Source organism: Hyaena hyaena, unplaced genomic scaffold (assembly GCF_003009895.1).
Source record: "Hyaena hyaena isolate Hyena2069 unplaced genomic scaffold, ASM300989v1 scaffold_231, whole genome shotgun sequence".
NCBI classification, from domain to species: Eukaryota; Metazoa; Chordata; class Mammalia; order Carnivora; family Hyaenidae; genus Hyaena; species Hyaena hyaena.
In genome coordinates, this window is record NW_024080862.1 from 408,355 (window position 1) to 429,932 (window position 21,578).

Here is a 21,578-nt window from a genome sequence, read left to right on the forward strand (position 1 = left end):
CAAACAAACAAAAAAAACAAACTTGACAAATGAGGTTCTAAGGGAACTGAAACCATGTAAATTTTACATTAAGACTACTTTCGGTGAGTATATTTGCTACTTTTTTTTTTTTTTAAATGTTTGAGAGAGACAGAGCATGAGCAAGGGAGGGGCAGAGAGAAGACGACATAGAATCCAAAGCAGGCTATAGATTCTGAGCTATGAGCACAGAGCCCAACGTGGGGCTTGGACTCATGAACGGTGAGATCATGACCTGAGCCACAGAGACGCCTAACTGGCTGAGCCACCCAGGCACCCTAAATTTGCTACTTTTTATGTACAAGATGCTATTCAAGAAAAATGTTACTCTCTTTCAAAACCTTCAGACTATTTCTGTGTCATCTTCCAAGATACTATTGCTGGGAATGTTCTCCTTTCTTGCCCTCCTCCCCTTTATTTCTCTTTTCTGGGCTTTCCCATGCAACAACAGAAATGGACTAAGCCTAAACCCAGGGAGAGAAAAGCCATGTCGGGAGAAGATATAATAAATGGGCTGGGCTCTGGGCTTTTGTGGCCCATCTCTGGCTCTGTGGGAGCCATACCATGATCCTGTTGATTCTTCCTCCTTTCTGGGTATATGTGAGGAAGGCTTTCTGCCCAATGTCCTTGCTACAGTTCCTCAGAGTAGGAGGCTTAGGCTAGGTTCCTGTTACCCTGACTTTTACCCTGATCTGACTTTGGATTCTGGGAAGACTCCCAGCTGACATCTCATTGGGATCCCTAGCTCCTGCAAAGCCACCCTTGGCAGACTGAGGAAATAAGATTCAGACCTGGAAAGCTTACTGTGCTGTGTAGTCTATCTGGGAATGTGGGAGTCCACAGGGCCCAGAGGGCTACCCAGTGGTACCTGTAGCAACATCAGAGCAATGTTCTTTGGTCAGGTAAGAAAAAACATACCAGTCCAAGGAGGTCACCCCCCAAGACTGAAGATAAAAGGCAGAAATTTCAGCAAATTTAGAGACAGGGTCTTAATTTCAAAAATCTTAAATCAGGAGAAGTTTTCTCAAGGTACCAACATTCATTTGAAAGGAAGGTGAAGAATGAGGAGTGTGTCACTGACCATTGGGTAACATTTTGGCATGCCAGTGTAAGACATGCACAACAGTGCTCAGGCTGGTCATGGCTGTGTGCCATTCAGAGACCAGGGCTCTATGAACAGCGTTTTGGCTGCTGCTGCTTTTGTGGTGGTCATTACTAGAGGAGCACTTTGGACACTGGTTCCAAGAGGAGCCCAATGCAAGGTTACATGGAAGAAAGAGGTGTCTGCATTACTTATTGAAGCCAGAGGTTCCAGAGAATAAAGATGGTTGATATTGAACAGGTGCTCTCTCAAGATCACCTGAACATGTGGTATCACGTGGCCTTTTCCTTGGGTGAGAAAGAAAATTCCACCCCTTTGGCTTCAACTTGGCATGTACTATGTTCTGAAGAACTTTTCCTCTCTTATTGCATCTTTACCTTTTCCCAACTTCCCTCCAAGGACTAATCCCTAATGTATGTAGACAGTCCAAATGCTAGAGGAGCAAATGTCACCTCAGATCTCCAGAAAGATATTATTTTGCTGACGTCTGATTCTTCTTTGACTCTGAGAGGCTGTATGTTTCACTGCCACTCTGTCTTGGTCCTGCCTCTACTCTCCTTTTCAGTTGGCCATACTCTGCAGGTTCTTCTGATCCTTCTCATTAGCAACTGAGACTGTAGAATGGGGGAATCTGGAGAAACTCTGCGGCCTTTGCAGAAAGGTGAGGGCTGTTCTGCTGAAATCTCTTAATGCATTTGTCTTTCTCTCACAGGCAGCCAACACTGAAGAGTGATGAGAAGCCTGTGGCCAGTGTTCGTCCTGTGCAGTCCACCCCCATCCCCATGATGCCCCGGCATGTCCCACTGGGAGGCAGTGTAAGCTCTGCCTCCAGCACAAATCCAGCCATGAACTTCCCGATCAACTACCTACAGCGCGCGGGGGTCCTTGTGCAGAAGGTGGTCACCACAACAGGTTGGGAACTCCTAGGTCCTCTTCCAGGCCTACCTGTCCCTTTTAAACTTACTTTGTTCATTCAAGAAGTATTTATTAAACACCTTTCATATTCTAGGCCTTACTACATTGGCACTATGGGTAAAAATCGAGAAGATAGTCCCTGATCTTGAGGAATTTGCATTCTAATAAAATATCTTAAGAATTCTAACATGGAACTGGGTTTTCTTAAATGTGATACATAGGATAGACTCTGAGCACTGTAGAGATTGTAGAAATTTCACAGGAACACAGAGTTGGTCTGAGAGGGATATGAATGTGTTGAGTCCTGCCTGACTGGGTATAAAGGACAACTGTCAACCTCCCTAATTAATTAGAACACCTGAATGTCACTTGCTTCTTTCTTTGTGAGTTTGATGTGGATTGAGCATGGTGGGCCAATGGTAGGAGCCTGGCAGCACTTCTGTCTCTGCAGTTGGTTCTGGGATTGGGAAGGAAAGCATTTCATGGAGCTGTTTTTCATCTTACTATCTAGAAATATTGATGGTACATAAATTTTAATAAAAATGTCTTAGTTGGTTTTTTTGAGTATGAAAATAATATATGTCCATTGTAAAAAAAAAAAAAAAAAAGTGAAATGACTAAAAACAAAAAGAGAGCCCCTTCTAATCCTACTTCTACTGATTCTTGAACATACTTTTTATTCTTTAGTTAGGTGTGGAATAATGCCAGCAAGGAAGAGGTTGAGGCCACTTTTGGAGCCTAAAGTGATGTGGAGCAGATGGATGCAGATGGCTTAGGGAGGAGGAAAACAAACATAGAAATAACCATTTGAACTAGAACTTTTTCCAAACTAAAACTATGAATTTTTAATTAAATCGAGGGAAATTGATCAGAAAGATGATCAGATTTTTTTAAAAATAAAGTTTCACATTCTTACAGTTTTCTTTGCTAGACAACTGTGAGAGGAGGCCTGCTTGCTTCTTTTCCCTTGGTTCAGACCTCTGCTCCACTGAGAGGCTTTAAGGAAGCCATTGAGGAACAGGGGTGTGCACAGACTTTGCATTTTCTTCCCTCTCAGTCAGATCATCTAACTCTGAGGTCTGTATCTTCACTAGATATTGTTATTCCTGGACTCAACAGCTCCACAGATGTACAGGCAAGAATTAATGCTGGTGAGAGCATCCATATCATCCGTGGGACAAAAGGTAAGAGCCTGACCAAGGGGCCCATCCTCTGCCTTTGGTTCAGAGTGTGGGACTGGGAAGCATAAATACATATGACTGAGCTAGAGGGAGGATAGGAATTGTCCTATGTTAGAGTGACACATGTGGAGGAAGCATGAGAAGAAGCATTTCTAAGAGCTTAGAGTTGGAGTGGGCCCAAAAGAGATCTGTCAGTGGCTTAAAAGAGAGTTAGGGTCCCTCCATTCCTGTATTTTGCCCTTGTTTTTATGGAGAATCTTGAGGTGGGTTTGGATAAACACCATGTTTTGTATCAGTCGCAGCCTATTGATAGTGATGCTATCAACTAGAAGTGCCTGGGCACTACCTAGTGGGGTACTAATCATGGCAAGCCCCCACAGACATTTCCCAGAGCCAGTGTGGTGGCCGGACTGGCCCTGTGGTTCTTACTGTGATTGCATGATGCACCTCAGCAGCAACCATCAGTGGAGTTTGAAAAAACAAAGTTTATAACTCACCGGTCCTGGTGGGGTGCACAGCACCCCAGAACCACACAATGAATTAATGGGTAGAGAGAGGGGGAGAGAAGACCTGGGTTTCTATTAGGGTCCAGGAGTTGGGGTGGTTAGAATTTTGTGGGTTTACTCTTTTATTGGTAAATTTAAAACATAAGAGCAGGAATTAGGGCATCGGAAAGGAAAAAGCAAGATCACTCAGTTCAGTTTTCTGGGTTACTCTGGGCTTTCTAAAAGGGGAACTTCATGGGTGGGCACAGTCTGGTTCCTTATCTGCTTGTTTAGCTAGTAGCAGTCTTACAGGTACAATTTGTTTATTTGAGATGGATGCCCTTGAAATGGAAGCCTTGTTAATCAACAGCTTAATGCCTGGCACTTAACACTGCATACAGGGAGCCCGAAAGTAGAGGGAAAGAGCTGTGGAGTGGGTTATTAGCTAACATGTATATTATTGTGTTGCCTTACACACTTGCTCAAAGTGGGGATGGAGGTCTCAATTAGGAAATGCATTGGGTGGATGAATTAGTATCTGTGAGTTACATGACAGACATTTTGAGTGTGGCAGTTTAAAAAGTCCACTGCCTCTGGCCTGCTTATAGAGGGAGATGAGATTACTAGAATGAGAAGTTTGGACTGGACATTGTCAGAATACAATCTGAACCTATCATTCATATCAGCCTTCACTAGGAGGCTCCCTGAGGCTGTTTAGCAAGGAGATTTTGCTCTAGTGTCTGTTGGATCAAAGTACGTTTTAGGCTCAGGAAAAGATGCCATGAAATATATGACCCACAGAGAAGAATTACCCAGCCTCCTCATCAGGTTCTTCCTAGTCTAAAGCCCAGGTCAGAAAACTATGGCCCATGGGCCAAATCTAGCCTGCTTCCTGTTTCTGTATCTGTGAACTAAGCATGGATTTTACATTTTTAATTGTCTGAAAAAAATCAAAAGAATAATATTTTGTGACATCTAAAAAGTATATGAAATTCACATTTTAGTGTCCATAAATAAAAATGTTCGAAGCACAGCCATGCCCAGCTATAGTAGCAGAGTTGAGTGGTTGTAACAGAGACCTTTTGGCCCACAAAGGCAAATAAATTTACCAACTGGCCTTTTAAGAAAAAGTTTGCTGACCTCTACCCCAGAGGTAGCCCTTGACCTTCCTCTTTTGATTGATCAAAAGACAGAGAAGGTAGGGTGGTGCCCTATGGGAACAGAATGCTGATCTTGAATTATTCCTATCAAGGTAGAAGAGGGTGTCGAGGCAACGAGTCTCCTTCCTCCCAGATTAAGAGGACTCCTGTCAGAGCAGTTCATCCAGAACCGAGGCAGCCAGCTTACTCTCTTCCACAGCATCCTGTTTATTTTCTCCATTGCCTTTAATCTTTCCTGATATTTTCTCGTATCATTGTCTGTCTCTTTCTCTAGAGGTTGAGCCCTGTGGGACAGGTCCCTTTTGTGTCATGTGTTCTTCAGTGTCTAGAACAATGCCTTGTACATGGTAGTCATGCAGTCTCGCAGAGTCAATGAGTAATATTGGGTCCACAGCTCGGTTAGTCCACTTGTCATTTCAGGGGTCTCAAGAAGGGTGTGAGACCTGATTTTATAGCTATTTCCCAGCCCATGATGCCTAGGCCTGGGGTTTCCCAGGATTGGCTGATTGTGTAGCTGCTCCTAGCAGTCTTCTCCTGTTTTTCATTAGGGACATACATTCGCACCAGTGATGGGCGGATCTTTGCTGTCCGAGCAACTGGCAAACCGAAGGTCCCAGAAGATGGTCGGATGGCTGCCTCAGGTATAAGTGGCTTCTACTTTCTGTTGAGCTACATGGCATTTGTTTGTTTGTTTTGTTTGTAATTAATTTATTTTTTGAATAATGTGTATATGGTTCATAATTCAAAAGGTATGAGAGGGGTAAAGTGAAAAGTAAGTTTTTCTCCCCCCACACTCTCAGCCATCTATTGCTCTTTCCTGAAAGTGCTACTCTCGTTTGCTTTTTTCAGAGATATATTATACATATACGTGGTACAGGAATGTGTGTGTGCACTCATATGCATGTGTGTGTTGGTCTATGTGTTAAATATACGTTCATAAGTTTTCTCTGTATTTTTATTTTTAATTTATTTATTATTTAAAGTTTATTTATTTTGAGAGAGGGGGAGAGCGCAACCTTGAGCAGGGGAGGAGCAGAGAGAGAGAAATCCCAAGCAGGCTCCATGCTGTCAGTGCAGAGCCCGACAAACCCACGAACCGTGAGAGCATGACCTAAGCTGACATCAAAAGCCAGACGCCTAACTGACTGAGCCACCCAGACCTCCCCCTCTATATTTTTAAAACAGATGCTAACTTACTATAGTACACTGTTTATTTTTTCACTCACTAGTGTATCTCAGTACTTGTTCCTTACCATTTCTTTAGATGTGCCTTACTGGAAGTTTGCACAGGATGTTGTTAGATGGGTATAAGACATGTTACTGAGTTCTCTGTCCTTGGACATTTAAGTTGTTTCACTCCCCTCTTAATAGTACTAGTTCATAGTTAATGTGGGTATGTCTATAGGATGAATTCCTAGAAGTGGGATTGCCAGGTCAAAGAGTATATATGTGGCACATTAACAGTGTTAGGAACTCTGGCCAAGTTCTCCTCTACATGAGTGACTCTCATCTATCCTTCCCCTGTGGAGTATGAGCACTAGATTGCTCTTGCTTCCAGCTTTTATTATGGACATTTTCATACCTCCAGACAAGTTGAAAGAACAGCACGGTGAGCACCCATGTACCCTGCACCTAGATCCAATAACTGTTATTGTTCTTATAAACTTTCTTCTGTCTATCTCTCTCTCCCTTCCTATTATTGGAACTATTTGCAAGCTGAAGATGTCATGTCATTTTACCTTTCAGTACTTCAGCACACCTCTCTTAAGAGTAGGACATTATCAGGGGCGCCTGGGTGGCTTAGTCAGTTAAGCGTCCGACTTTCGCTTGGGTCATGATCTCGCGGTTCGTGGGTTCGAGCCCCGCGTCGGGCTCTGTGCTGACTGCCAGCAGCCTGGAGCCTGTTTCAGTCTGTGACTCCCTCTCTCTCTGACCCTCCCCTGCTCATGCTGTCTCTCTCTCTCTCCTAGAAATAGGTAAAACATTAAAAAAAAAAAAAAAAAAAAAGAGTAGGACATTATCCTAGCCACAATACCATTATGACACTAAAACAATAGCATAAAACTTCATAATATTACCTGCTGTCTAGGCTGTATTCCTACTAGTTCCAGTTGTCTTTCATGGCCATGGATTGGATTTTGTTTTTACTTTTTTTTTTTTTTAAGTTAGTGACTTTTTTTTTTTAAATAGTTTATTGTCAAGTTGGTTTCCATACAACACCCAGTGCTCATCCCCACAAGTGCCCTCCTCCATGCCCATCACCCCCCACCCCCCAACACACACACACACCCATCAGTTTTGTTTTTAAACCGGGTTGGGCCTTTTTTTAAACTTCATTTTCCTTTTCCCTCCCGTCTTAGCCACTGGCTGTCTCTGCCCCCAGGAAGAGTCCAACTTGTGACAGAAATGATGTCTTAGCTTTTCATATTCGCTATCTCCTAGAATTCACCTTGGTCAGGTTTCACAGATTGGGGCCTCAGGTGTAAAGAAGTTACGTGTCTTATCATAGACTTGTTTCCTAGATCAAAGGATTTCTTTCTTTGTGACTGGGAAAAGTTGACTGGGTGGTGATGTTTGGATATGAAACTCTTTGAATTTGAGGGACCACAGGACAAGGGTTTTTCTTTAATGGAATTTTTCCTATACCCTCCTTCTCTCCCTGGCCATTCTGGTTCTCAGTTACCTACATTTTATCCCCAGGTTCCCAGGGGCCTTCTCTCGAATCTACAAGCAACGGCAGACACAGTGCCTCATCACCCAAAGCCCCTGACCCTGAGGGGCTGGCCAGGCCCGTCTCTCCAGACAGTCCGGAGATCATCAGTGAGCTCCAGCAGTATGCAGATGTGGCTGCCGCCAGGGAATCCCAACAGAGCTCCCCAAGCTCCAATGCCACCCTGCCTGGCCCTCCGGCTCAACTCATGGACAGCAGTGCTGTTCCTGGGACAGCTCTCGGGACTGAGCCTCGGCATGGGGGTCATTGCCTCAATAGTTCCCTCTTGGTGACCGGCCAGCCCTGTGGTGACAGGAACCCAGTGTTGGACTTACGGGGCCATAAGCGAAAGATGGCCACTCCACCTGCTGCCCAGGAGTCTGCCCGCCGGCGGTCCAGGAAGGGCCACCTGCCAGCCCCCGTGCAGCCGTATGAACACGGGTATCCAGTTTCTGGCGGGTTTGCCATGCCACCCGTCTCCTTAAATCATAACCTCACTGCTCCCTTCACCTCCCAGGCTGGGGAGAACTCTTTGTTTATGGGCAGTACTCCCTCCTACTACCAGCTGTCCAATTTGCTGGCAGATGCCCGCCTGGTGTTTCCAGTGACTACTGACCCTCTGGTGCCAGCAGGCCCCGTCAGTTCCTCCTCCACGGCTACCTCAGTCACTGCCAGCAACCCCACCTTCATGCTCAACCCGTCTGTTCCAGGGATACTACCCAGCTACTCACTCCCATTCTCACAGCCACTCCTGTCCGAGCCGAGGATGTTTGCGCCTTTTCCTTCCCCTGTCTTACCCAGCAACCTTTCACGGGGCATGTCTGTCTACCCAGGCTACATGTCCCCACATGCAGGCTACCCCGCTGGCGGCCTCCTCCGGTCCCAGGTGCCTCCATTTGACTCTCATGAGGTTGCTGAGGTGGGCTTCAGCTCCAATGACGATGAGGATAAGGACGATGATGTAATAGAGGTCACTGGGAAATAGCTGGGGAGCCCCTCTCCACCTCACTTGGGGCCCCCCAGCAGGTTGCCCACCAAGCTGAAAGGCAGCAATCTGGGCTTTCTGAGAATAGGGCACTTGGCAGGAGGGAAAAGGAAGAGGGCAAAGAAAGGTGGTTGACTGTAGTGGCAGGGCTCTGTTGCTATGTAATAGAAGAGGCAAAATAATCCAACAGAGCAGCAATAGCAGGAAATCAGGGACCCAAAACAGGAATGGAGAGGCAGGGCAGCCTGCCTCTCTTCCTGCCTGCCTTGCTTAATGCTGTGTGCTTGCTTGCTTGCCATCTGAGTGTAGAAGCTCACATCCCATTTCTGTCTTTGGGAACATTCTCTCCCAAGAGAGCTGCCTTACTGGGTGACTTAGCTTGGCCTGGAGAGGGGAGGGGAGGGAAGGAGGGTAAGTGAAGGAGGGTGGGCAGGGAGAGCAGAATGAGATTTCATGTGAAGTGGAATCTTTCTAGGGGTGAGAAAGAAGCAGACCAGGTGTGTGTGTGTGTGTGTGTGTGTGTGTGTGTGTGTGTGTGTGTCTTTATGTATGTACTTGTATGTAACAGCAGGGGTGGAGGTGGGAGAGGAGGGTGGAAGGGACTAAGGGGGGAAACTAAAAGATGAATTTATCTTTTTAAAAATGGAAATAAGAGTGTGTTGGTTCATGGCAACTATTAGTATCAATATCGGGATGAGTCCAGGAAAAGAGCCATGGAACCCACAAGTTTCCTTCTGTCTGGATGAAGAGAAGGCCCAGCCAACCCAAGTCCCTGGTTTTCAGAGCCACATTTATTTTAGAATTTGGGGGAAATTATGAGAGAAAATGGGCATTGCCAATCTCTGTCTCTTTCCCCAGTGGCTGTCTCTGAGCAGATCTCCCTTCGAAGGGTGTGAGATTGTATGCAGAGGCTGGGAGAGGGGGAACACTTTGGTATGTGAGCAAGACGTCATGCAGTTGTGGCCAGGAAAGACCTTCTTCACAAGGATGGAACTGAGCCCTCAACCTGCCTATCCTTGTGGCCTTTCCTTTCCTTCCCCACTAGAAAGCTCCATGTTAATTTATTTCTTATGGGCAATTATTTATTATTTGGACTTTTCCATGTGTCTTGTTTTTCTTGGGGGGGGGGGTTGGATTTTAGGAGGGTAGGAGATAGGAAGGGAAATGTTAATATCTCCCAGATCCCATAGCTGCTGGTAAATAATTCCCAGGTATATGGTGAATTGACCAAGGAAAGACAGTTAATGCTTGACCAAGGTCTACACTAAACAACTGTGTTTCTAGAAAATGGCCTCTCAGGAAGATCAGAGAATCTTGTGACTGGATAGTTAGTGCGGGTGAGACTCATTCCACAGAGATTTAAACTTGGGATCATGGAGTTTTCTATTGGGAAGTCAGTGACCCCAGATTTGGAGTTGTGTCCTGGGATGACCTTAGAGATAGGCTCTCTATGCTGAATAATGAAACTCTGCATAGATGACTGCTGGGTTGAGAGAATAGACTGCTGATTTCTTATCAGGAAATGTCTTGGCCTCCCCAGCCTGACAGATGATCACTGTGGCCTGGTGTCTGTTATCTCCGTCCCCTTTGAAGGAACACAGAGCAGCCCTTCCTCGGTAGGAGCCTTAAGTCTGGCTTTTGTCTTAAAAGAATACATCAGTCATTCTGGGTCTCCTCTTTCTTGTTGCCAGTGGCAAGGGAGGGGGCATCTAGTCTTTAAGCATAAACACTGGCTGTCTTCCTATTGGCTCTTCCCCCCCCCTTCCCCCCCCCCCCCCCCCCCCGACTTTGCTAGGCAGTTCTTTATGATGAACAAACCTGTCTGGCTTTAGAGTTTTGCTACCTATTCATGGGTCCCTCCTCACTGGGTGGCTGCTGCATCTGCCTCTTCCCAGCCTTGGAGGCAGCTTAGCCAGGTCTCCCCTAGTAGTAGCTGCTTCTGCAACTCTTCTGACCAGCTTGTTTCCATTGCTGGAGGGTTTTAGCACATTCTGGGGTATTGTCCCTGGAGAAGAGAGGAGATGGCTAATGGGGGTACATGCATGTGTGTGTGTGCATTTGTGTGCTGACCAGTTGCACCAAAAGTGGAACTTAAGGAGCTTTCCCTCTCTGTTTTTGTAGGTACCGTGTCAGACACTTAACTCTCCTACTCATAGAAGCCTTAGATCTACAATTTAGCTATGCAAATTATTTTAATAATTTTAAAATAGCAGTTTCAACCAGTGCTTTCTCTTTCAGAGGTATCCTAAGAATGGATGGTGAAAGGACTCGGAATGGGCTTTCAGGTTTGAGGCTGGTGCAGTAGGAGCGAGCTAGCCTGGATCTCTGATTTGAAGAGCACACTCAGCCTGGGCTACAACTGATGCCTCTAAGGCCCCCAGAGCACTGGGATCCCAGAGATATGTGTGTGTGTGTGTGTGTGTGTGTGTGTGTGTGTGTGTGTGTGGTGTTAGGGAAGGAGGATTGTGTCTGTGTTTGCCTCTAGGAAATCACGGCAGCAGTCTCTGAGAATCTTCAAACTATCAGCAAAGAATTGAAACCAGTCACTGGAGGGATGGGCCTTTTAAGGTACCGGGAAGTCAATGGGTATTCTGAGAGGCAGTACATACCTGCTCTCTACCCACTGATTCCAAGGGCTGGGTCTTACTTCAGGTCAGAAGAGGTGATAGTTTTGGGAGGCTGACCTGGCTAGAGAAGGCTTTCTTTGATATGAGCAGCTTATTTTGTATAAAGGCTATGGGGTGGGATCATGGGAAATTGGAATGCTACCAGTTTCATGTTTTGGGTTTTTTTTCTGTTTTTGTTTTTTAATCTGAAAAAACACTTTTCTGCTATCTCTTTATGTATGCTGGTAGGCAAGTGTGCATGCACATCAAACATGAGCATGTGTGTGAGGGAAGCAGGAAATGTCTCAGAGCCTAAGAACCATGTTTTACAGCCTCTTTGATGAGAAACACTTGGTGGTGGCTTCCCACCACCATCCAGGCCTGAGTGAGGGAAGGGTGGTGATAATGGGTTGCTTGGGTGATGTGGGCAGGGTGGGGGGGTGCAATGGATCAGGCCCCTCAGCATTTTCCCCTCACCATTGTCTTCCAAAGGATGTTTTCAAGGACCTCTCAAACTTGATCCATCTAACTTAGCCTGAATCCTCAGCATAGGGAATATTGTACTACTTAATGATTCAGGATTTCCATTTGTAATGATGCTCAATTTCCTTTTCTTAATATTTTTGTGGATAAAAATTGAACCAGAGACGAAGTAGCCATTTCAGTAAGAAAGTAAGTGAACCATGTTGGATCAGATCATTGGATATCTGCCAAGTCCTCACCCCTCAAGTTGTGCTTCTTGAGCATCTCTCTCTTCATCTCCTGACTTAAGGATAACTCTTTCTGATCCTTGGAACTCTCTTCCCTAGGAATTAGTGTGTGGTATCTCTCTATATACTTGTGATTTCACAACTAAATATGAAATTCACCTCTCCAGGGCATGAAGCAGTTAGTTGGGGTAAAGTTTTGCTGATAGATTCAAACAACCAAACTTCAGTGGTCTGGGTGAGACTGTCATTCCCAAAGCTGTCAGCAGAGCAAGGCTGTTTGTCTCAGTCCATTTGAGCCTGGCATTGCTGTGGCATTGCTCTGGAACTGAGTCCTCATCCCATGGGGAAGGAAGGTCTGGGGGTTATACATTCCTTTTTCCTAGTGTTCCTGGCCATGACCCCCTTCCTCCTGCTTTCCAGTTCCCTGTGAGTCCTCAGAAAACCAGTCTCCTTTCTGAGCTGTGGCCTCTTGTGCACCGAGCTAAATCATTCTTTTCCCAAGAAGACTCTGAGAGAAGAGCTCTTTACCCCAATAGACCCCCATAAGACTTTCTGGCCCTCCTCTGATTTGTTCCCGGGAGATCTGCACCTCACGGCCTGAGAATGCTGTGCTTTCCATCAGCCACTGTCAGACTCTGTCCCCTCCTACTGACTCTTCTGCCCTATGTGTTCTGATGTGACCCCTTAATGTCTCTTCTATGCTACTAGCTTGGCCCTAGGTCTTTTATGAATACCAAGTCTTAACGATGAACTTCCTGAGCAGGCAGTGGCCAACTCCTTCACTCTTCAGGGACCTGAGTCTGCCCCTTTCCTCTCACAGGTTGTTTGGATATAGTAATCCCATGCATTGGGAAGAGGTAGCCAGGCAGGCTGCAGAGTCTGTAGTGCAGAGGGCTGGGGGAGATTTGGGTACTCTGTTACCACTACTGGGATGATATTCAGAAGAGGGGACCTCATACTGTGACCTGACCCAGGACCCTCCTCTGGAAGAGAGCTCAGCCCAGGTGTGTGTGTGTGTATGTATGTGTATGTGTGCGCATGCATGCACACGTGTGTGTATGTGAGAGTGTGCACTCGTGCACATGGGTGTAAACTGACTGTTATCTGGTTGTGTTACTCAGGGTGGGCTGGGGACTCATGGGAAAAATCCCCCTCAGCCTGCCCAAGACTGGTTTTTTTTTTTCCTGTACCCTCTCCAGAAGGGTCAGGGGAAGGGGGGGTCCAGGTGGGTTGAGGGGGTCGCAATGGATAACCACTAAGGCCACACTGCTGCCGGGAGGAGTTGGGGGGGGGTATGAAGTGGTCCCAGGGACCTGGCACCTGGCTTTGGTTTTCCGTCTTCTTTCCTCAGGACGCCCCCTGAGGCCTGGGACCTGCTGCGCCTGGCTTTGAGGAGCATCTGTGTCTGGGTGCTCCAGCTGCTGGTGTGATCATGGGCTTCCCTCCTCTCTCAGCAGGGCAGGTGCTCCTGCCCCAGAGACTGGGCAACTGGCTGTTTCTATGACGTATTTATTTTTACTTGTGTTTCATGTCACTTTTTTAAAAAAAAAAAAGCAAACAGAACAATTGTAAGTCAGTATAACTGCCTATCAGTTTTCTTTATTTCTCTTTTTGTAAAATAAAATTTAAACTCCAGAAGGCAGTGTTGTTTGATCAAGGAATTGTCTGAACAGCTGTTTGCTGACTGGGTGGTGAAAGGGATATAAACTATATCCTGGGCACTGGGAATGCACTTGGTGTGTGTGGGCTGGGGGAGAGAGGTGGAAATAGAGGGCAGACTGCTAGCAGGCTCTTTGTTGCAATGGGGTTCAGTAAACTTTTTCTGCCTTCACTCACCTGAAGAGGACCACATTTCCAGGCTCTAGGGGAAACACTGAAGCTGACTCAGAGTGGCTTGAAGCTAGATGGTCCTGCTGGGGCAGCCCTAACCAGACTGTGGGGGTTTGGGGATTGGGTGCAGCATTAGTGCCTTCAGAGGATGGAAGATGGCTGGTGGCAGGGTGTGTAGACTATCTTATACTGCATATGCCTTCTCCATTTGTCATCTGGGTTAGTGGATCTAACTATTGCCTCACAGAGAACTACCCAGGGCTTTGGAATATGAGAGGTAAGGGAAGGTGAGGGCAGTACACTCTTTGTCTCCAAGTTTGGTCCCTGTAAGGGGAGAAGCCCAATGGAAAGAGTCTCTAGAAGTTTACAGAGGGAGAATTAAAGTAGCTCTGTGGGGGTTTCTTGGACAGAGAAAAGCAAGAGGAGACAAAGGCCAAGTCTGGGTTCATGAGAGAATATGTACTATTGCGGGGGGGGGGGTTGCGGCGGGGGGAGAGTGGAGTGTCGGGGCAGATGGCTAAGGCAAACAGGTCTGCTTCACTTATTTCTGGAGGGAAGAGGACCACGTCTTGGCTGCTGCCCCCTGGTGGCCAGCAGTGGTCTTGCGGATATCCCCTAACCATAGGTTGGGCTTGCTCTGTTGGGAGCAGCCTGAGATGAAGGGGAGGAGTGGGGGCTTGTGGCCGCCAGCCTGTCACAGGCCAACTCAGACTCTCCATTGACAACAGAATCAGTGAAGCTCCTAAGGCACACCCTGAACTCTGACGTGGGCATCTGGAATTCCCCAGCCAGCCTGAAGGAAGTGAGCAGAAAGGTCAAGATGAGGAAAGAGTAGCTCCAGACAACAGTTTCTTGGGAGAAGCTCATCAGATTCTGAAAAACAGGAAATATGACCATGAGAACACAGTGGGCACAAGCTGTCTTGTCTCTGAACCATGAACTGGCCCTTATCTCACAGGAAATGCTTCCAAGTGTATAGCCCACTTGCATGGAGCATCATGTGTTTGATGTTCATAAGTAAAACAGAACTGTCATGACCCTGGTAGCCCAGCCCTGAGTGCCTGTGAGGGACTAGCTGTTCTTTCTACTAGTGTTTGCCTGGGGAGCTGGGGATAGGCTTGGCCCTGTGGATGAGAGTCATACTTTCCTGCCTGGGAAGGAACAGTGTGAAGTAGTGGGAAAGGAAGCCAGGATTATGCACACCTCTGTGTGTTCAGTCTGCCCTTTGCTAGTGCAGTAGTGGAATCCACAGTAAGATGATTCCCCTCCCAAATATCAGTCCTTTGTCTGGAGCACCAAGGTACCTGTTGGCCCAGCCTGTCATGTAGCCAAGCTTAGGAGCATAGTTGTTCCCTCTCCTACCCCTTACACTGCAAGACTGGGCCTCTCAGGAGGGCAGAGTTTTATCTTTAGGGCTCTAGAAGAGTGCTTTGTAGTTTGTAGGTCTCAGAAATATGAGCTGAAGATTAAACCTATGTTCAAGGAGCTTACACTTGAACTGGGAGTTACCTAGAATACCTTAAGCCAGAAAGGCAACCCAGGCACTTCCCCGGCTCTGGGAGGAGACTGGAAGGGGGCGGTTCCTGCTTAGCTCCAAGAGGGCAGGGCCTTGGTTCTGTTTCTTCAGTATCCTCAGCCCCTAGAACTGTCCTGGCAAGGCGTGCTACTCAGTAAATGTTGGGTGGATGAATGGCCACTCCTGTGGTTGGGAGTGGGGTGGGTGGAGTGTTGGAGGCATGACTATTTGTGCTGTTCCAGAAGTTGGATCCACTAGCTTCTTCCCTGAGTCCAAGTTGGGCATCAGTTTCCTCAGTTGTAAAACGGGGGCAAGTAGCCATGACATGCTGGGTTCCCAGGTCTATTGGGAAGCTACAATGAAAGGAAGTGGCAGGACGAAGGGTAGTACAAATAAATGCCAGAGGCTGATACTGATGTGCTGAATTTCCCAAGCTTCTTCAAACGCTCCACTCTGGTGCGGGCTTCCTTGGGCCCAGCCCGGCTATCTACTGTGGTCCACCAGGCAGACTTCCACCCACCCGCCCCCACGCCTAGGGCCGGGTAAGTTTGTGGGAGGCAAGAAAGTGCTCAGTGGGCTCCGCCCCTGACTGCTCCGGGGGATGGGCGCTGCTCGGTGCTATGGAGACCCGGCAGGGCCGGCCTCCGCCCTCCGCCCTCCGGGTCCCGCGCGCACGCGCCCACGGCCACGGCCACGTCCCGCCGCGAAGGGGGCGGAGCGAGCGTGCGCTACGGGCGCGCGCAGGCTCCGCGACCTACCCTGGAGCCGCCTGCGCGGATCGCTGTCCGCTGCGGGCGGCCGCTGAGGTGAGGGCCGGGCTGGAGGAGAGGCGTCCCCGCTGGGGCGGCCTCACGAGTGCTGAGGGCCTGGAACCTCTGTCCGCCCTGGCGCGACCTCAGGGGTTCCCGCGTCCCCTTCGTGACTCCCGCAGCCCAGGCCGCTCTTTGCATCTCTTCTCGCCCACAGCTGGCCCCGGCTGGGTCCAAGGGCCCGAACGCGACCTTGGACCAGCCTACCATCCCGCGTCGCCCCGGCTTCGGCCCCGGGCGCAGGGCACGCCCGGAGCCAGAGGAGCCAGAGCGGGGGTGGGGAGGTGGGGGTGGGGAACTGAAGCAAAAACTGTACTTTAACTCCGCCCCTATCCCTGGAGGCCGCGCGTCGCTGCCAGGGCTGCAAACTTCAGAGTCTCTTAAGTTACGGAGGTGTGTGAGGCCCCTAGAGGTCGTGGTTGAAAAGAAAGGGGCTGGGTAAATAAGCGAGGCGCGGGTGAGCAGGGCTGCAAGCCCAGAGTAGGAGGCGGCGCATCTCAGTCCCGCGCAGGCCCAGGTCTTACCGCGCTCCGCTGGCACCGAAGTTTAAGGGCCCGGCCCACTGCCGCGGCGCAAGTGAGCAGCCTCAGGAAGCCCTTGCGAGACCGCCCGCCCAGACCCTCGCCGGCCCGGGTCAGAGGTGACCACCCCCGGCCTCTGACGCGAGGAGAAACCGATGTCAGCGACACGGGCTGTTCAGAGCCAGGTACAGTGGCTGGAACCCTCCAGGAAGAGGGCTCTGTAAGAACAGGGGCATAAGCACGGCCCCAGTGAAGAGTTGACTTTATGAGGCCGAGTTTGGCTTCTGATTTCCGTAAGCGGTAGGAGGACGAGGTAGAGGTGCAGCCTTGTGAGGAGGGAGTTCCTGTAGAGGCCCTAGTGGGCTTTCCCCGAAAGGGAAACAGGGCATGGTGCCCAGCTCAGTGGTGATTTTCTCTCTGCCTCCAGCACTGAAGCACTTGGAGCATTTGGTCCCTGCGGCGCTGGATGCCATGAGTTGCTAAAAGTGAGCCTGGCTTTTCAGGTGAGCTTCCTCACCCCTTCTCCTGCCTTTTCTCTTGAGTATGGGGAAATAGACTTTGCCCTGCCTCCCTCCTGTGCAGACCTAAGCTCTGGGGTGCATTTTCCCTCTCTTCTGAATACTTAAGAGGTGAGAGGAAGAGGGAGGTGGGAACTAAGTTTCTGTGAGGTGGACAAGGAGTGTGCACCCGAGAGGGTAGGTCAAAGTGAGGGATGGTCACTCTCAAGGCAACTGGGAGACCTAGCTGCTGAGTGAGAGCTTCCAGCTGAGAGCCTTGGGTTCAGAGATGTCCCAACATGGATTAAATGCTTGAGCTTTTCTGGAAATCCTGTTACCAGGGAGGAGAAAGTGGAAATGGTAGCCTGGAGTCAGACTGCCTGGGCTCCTAGTGCCTGCATTTTGGTCCAGGTGGTTCTCTTTAGTACCTGTGTGACCTTGGGGAAGTCTCTTAACCTCCTGATCCATTCCTACCTTGTTCCGAGGGTTAATAAAGTAGCTGTGTTTCAACATTTGGGTAGTGCCTGGTGTATAGTAAGTACTGTAGATTCGTACTACACTATAGTAAGTGAAAGATTTATCATCATCATTATCACCAGAGAAAATAGGAATGAAACTAACTGGAGGCAAGACGAGTGAATACATCCAAAAAAAAAGCACACCTGTGGGGCAGGAACAGGGATGGCTAAGACCAGTGAGAGGCACCTCCATGCTGTGACATCAAAGGTTTAGGAGTTTAGTTTGCCTCTTTGTAAGGCAAACACTATGTGTACATTGACTCCACAAAGACCATTTTTCATCAAAAAATTTTGACACCCAGAACCCATAGGAAACAAATTATTCCATAGAGCTAAGTTTTCCATAGGGCTGAAGCATTGATTTCCACCTCCAAAATCTTTTAAATTTTTATTTATATTTTAGAGAGAGCAAGAGTGCACGAATGGGGGAGAGGGATAGAGGGAATGATAGGGTGGTGGCGGGGAGAGAAAATCTGAAGAAGCCTCTATGCTCAGCATGGAGCCTGACATGGGGCTTGATTCCATGACCCCATGATCATGACCTGAGCCAAAATCAAGAGTCAGACTCTCAGCCTACTGAACCATCCTGGCACCCCAAATATTTTAAATTTTGAATGTTAATTTTAAATACTTGGAGTGAGAATGTTCCTCCAGTGGGTTACAGTTTCCCTTCCTCTTTAAACTGTTGATCCCCCCACCCCACCCCCCACCCCACCCCGGGACCCAAATCAAGCCCTTTGTTTAAGAGGGTTGGGCCTCTGGCCCCTAGCTTAGTGGAGGGCTGGATGGTCTGCCTTGAACCAGCCTCTGTGTTGGGTTCCTGGCCCTGCTTTTGGATAGCTTCTCTGTTTCTTTGTAGTTGTTGTTTTCCTTGAAATGAGTGTCTTTATTGCTTGTGCCATACAAAAAGGAGGAATGAGGAAAGGCCAATGGAGAGGAGGGACAACTGTCATATAAATGACATAAACACAAAAAGGAAAAAAAACCTTTCACCTCACCCCAGGATGCCTTTCCATGAACTACCTAGTAGAGGAAGTGGGGTTGCAAAATCAAAACCATAAAAAGTAATTCTAAAGACCTGGAGGTGCTGATGGAGCAAGGGATAGGGCAGCAAGTGGACCCAGCTATGGCTCCCTCTAGGCTGGCACACCGTGCCCATGGGATGAACTGCTTTGGCCAGGGATAAGTAATTGTTCCCCCTGGTGTGTTTCCATTTCTAACAAACTTGTCTTCCTCCTCTTTGTTGTTTCTAATCTATGGGCTGGAAAAGTGAGATGCAGCTTGTTAGCACCAGTAGCTCAACTCTGGGAAGCACAGTGCTGGACTTTGTTCTGGCTGCATTGACTGATTTGATCTGATCTTTCCTTGGTTCTGGATGAGTGAGCTTGCTGGATAGCAGAGGCCAAATGTGCTTAGCAAAGGAGAGTTTCCTATGAAAGTCTCTTCCTGTGGTACATTTTCAAAGCCCTGGGGTTTTGTTCCTTATGGTTTTCCTATTTGTTAAGAAATGATTGGACCCTGGCACTTGCCTATCCTCCCCCTGACAGTGGTCCATAAGGCTTTGGGAGGCCAGGCAGGCAGTGTGGCTCTGGTGTGGGAAGGAAGAGGTAATGTAGGGAAAAGTCAAACTGGTGGTCTTGCCCATCTTGAGGGAGGCTGGTCAGGGCTTAGAGTATGTCCATGGCTGACTCACTCCTGTTCACTATGACTCAGTTTCCCCAGGTGTGACCAAGGCTACCAGCTGACAAGCAGAGCTGTTCTGAGAGCCTCAACAATTGTGATTAAGAAATAAAGAGGCTTGTGGCTTCAGTCATCCTTTGTTGCTCTCTTCTAGGTCACTTTGTGTGTAAACACCCTGGTCCCTCCTCCTCCTGGGTCAGAGCACACAGGCAGGGCTGAAGTTGGGCCAGAAGTGGCTGGCGGGCAGGTGGGCACATTGGTCAGAGCAGGCTACCAGCCTCCTCTCCCTCCTGTCTCTTTTGCAGCTGTCTTGGGGGCGCAGTGTTGGGGGCACAGAGCCATGTCTGACCTGTTCCTCCTAGGCCTGATTGGGGGCCTGACTCTGCTGCTGCTGCTGACACTCCTGGCCTTTGCTGGGTACTCAGGGCTGCTGTCTGGGGTGGTGGTGAGTGCTGGCTCACCCCCCATCCGCAACGTCACTGTGGCCTACAAGTTTCACATTGGGCCCTACCGCGAGACTGGGCGGCTTTTCACCGAGAGCTGCAGTGTCTCCCCCAAGCTCCGCTCCATCGCCGTCTACTACGACAACCCCCACATGGTAAGGAGCCTCCTGTGGCCTGGCTGGGATTCTGCCCCATGGATGGACGTGGGACGGGGGCGGGGGGAGGGGCTGGAGTTTCTGAGGAAGGGGTGGGAAAATCTGTGATCTGGTCCTACAGACAACCTCCTCTCTAAACTTGAAGCACCTTTCAGATTTAGCTTGGACTCCTGTGCCAGACTTCCATATGTTCCTTTCTACTTGCCCAGGTCTAGTTCTCAGTTCATAACTACCCATGGACTTCTGACTGCAGTGGCCCACACCATTGTGTGTCCCTAATTTCTGCCAGGGTTTTCATCCCCTGCCTCCTCTTGCTGTCCCTCCCTCTTCTATCCCCATTTGAGGCCAGTGCTCTAAGGCCAGGCTGTTCAGATTCTGCCTCTCTTTGGGGTCCTATCTTGTTATTTCTGTGCCTTTCCTCTGTTAGTTTTCCTGCTGTGGCTCCTTGTGGGCTTGAGAGGGCAGGCCCTGGGCATGGCGCTTAGAATCCTACCTCTTCACCCGTTTTGGTGACTCCTGCCTCAGTTATAATGGCATCTCTTTGGATGTCAAGCTGGCTGGTTGCAGGAGGGCCTGGGGGGCTGGGGCAGCTGGAACCAGGTGAGCTGCCCAGAATGTCTAGGATGCTGAGCTCAGAGACAAGCCCAGCATCACTGGCACCCCGTGGGCGTCTGGCTGTACTTACAGCCCATGGTGAGTCAGGGCTCACCAATGTGGCCTCCTGCCATGCCATGGGGCGGTACTGCCCACAGCTGCATGGGCTGGAAGCTCTGCCAAGAGTTCTTCAGGCTTCAGCCTGGAGCCTTGGCAAAAAGGCCATTAGGAATCTCCAGTCTGGTTTCCTTGCCTGAAGAGCTCAAGTAGGCGAAGCCTATAGCCTATCCACTGCCTTCTGACCAAGCCTCACTGGGGTACTTAGTCGAAATGAGGGTGTGCTGACTGTCTGTGCCAGGTTCTGCGTGATACCTCTGCTCCGGAGATGAACAGACCTGGCCCTTCCCTCAAAAAGTTTCATGTGGTTGGCAAGTCAGCCCCATACAAATGAATCTCTAATAGGCACTATACTTGATACCCGCAGAGCTTTGAGCTGTGGGTTTGGGGAGGGTACCTCAGGTCTGCCCGAGAGGCTCAGAGAGGAGACAGACTTTAGCTGGGATTTCTCCTGTGAGTAGAACTTTGCTCTGCTACGAAGGGCCTCCTGACTGAGGGAAGTACAGCAGTAAAGGCTTACAGACATGAGATGACAGGGGAAGTGTGACCAGTGGACATGTGGTGGGTGAAGAAAGTGGTAGAAGGGTTCACTGGGCCAGGCAGTGGGAGGAACAGCAGGTGGGGAGGCAAGGCGCGGCACAGTTTGCCCCCTGTGACTTAGGAAATTAACTGGATGGTAGGTGGAGGAGGGGAGGAGATGAGACCTGGAGGCCATTGAGGAGATTGGGCTGGGCCCAGGTGAGAGGTGACATGGCCTGGTTGAGGGATGAGTAGACGATGAGGATTTGAGGTCACATGTTTGGGAGATGGCACTAAGTGGGAGTCTAGAGCACTGGAACCTAAGTGGCATGGGGCAGGTGCTAGGCTTCGGAAAGCTCCCGGACCCGATGCCTGACCCCCACCCTTGCAGAGCTGTGTTAATGTAAGTCCCTGCCCCTCTTATATGCCCTCCCCTGATCTCTGCCCCTCTTTCCTCACCTGGTCCTGTTAGAGACTCTGCAAGGCCTCAGTGGCGGGAAGGAGGAG

At 49.0% G+C, this 21,578-nt stretch overlaps 2 protein-coding genes across 5 annotated transcripts in view; both read left to right on the plus strand.

Moving 5' to 3' along the window:
• RAD54L2 (RAD54 like 2) overlaps nucleotides 1-8,947 on the plus strand; it is a 105,730-nt gene extending 96,783 nt beyond the window's left edge. The window contains exons 20-23 of the mRNA XM_039243628.1: nucleotides 1,833-2,032; nucleotides 3,130-3,219; nucleotides 5,410-5,502; nucleotides 7,562-8,947. Coding sequence (XP_039099559.1) covers nucleotides 1,833-2,032; nucleotides 3,130-3,219; nucleotides 5,410-5,502; nucleotides 7,562-8,556 — 1,378 coding nt within the window. The 3' untranslated portion in view covers nucleotides 8,557-8,947. The remainder of the gene's footprint in view (nucleotides 1-1,832; nucleotides 2,033-3,129; nucleotides 3,220-5,409; nucleotides 5,503-7,561) is intronic.
• A 6,977-nt stretch (nucleotides 8,948-15,924) lies between these two features.
• The window catches only part of TEX264 (testis expressed 264, ER-phagy receptor), a 31,038-nt gene continuing 25,384 nt past the window's right edge, over nucleotides 15,925-21,578 (plus strand). Inside the window, exons 1-3 of one of the 4 annotated variants that reach the window (XM_039243681.1) lie at nucleotides 15,925-16,024; nucleotides 16,976-17,051; nucleotides 19,549-19,841. In XM_039243681.1, coding sequence (XP_039099612.1) covers nucleotides 19,584-19,841 — 258 coding nt within the window. In that variant the 5' untranslated portion in view covers nucleotides 15,925-16,024; nucleotides 16,976-17,051; nucleotides 19,549-19,583. Of the gene's footprint in view, nucleotides 16,025-16,049; nucleotides 16,734-16,975; nucleotides 17,052-19,548; nucleotides 19,842-21,578 lie in introns of those variants that run through there. The other 3 variants (XM_039243680.1, XM_039243682.1, XM_039243683.1) reach the window with 3 other exon arrangements.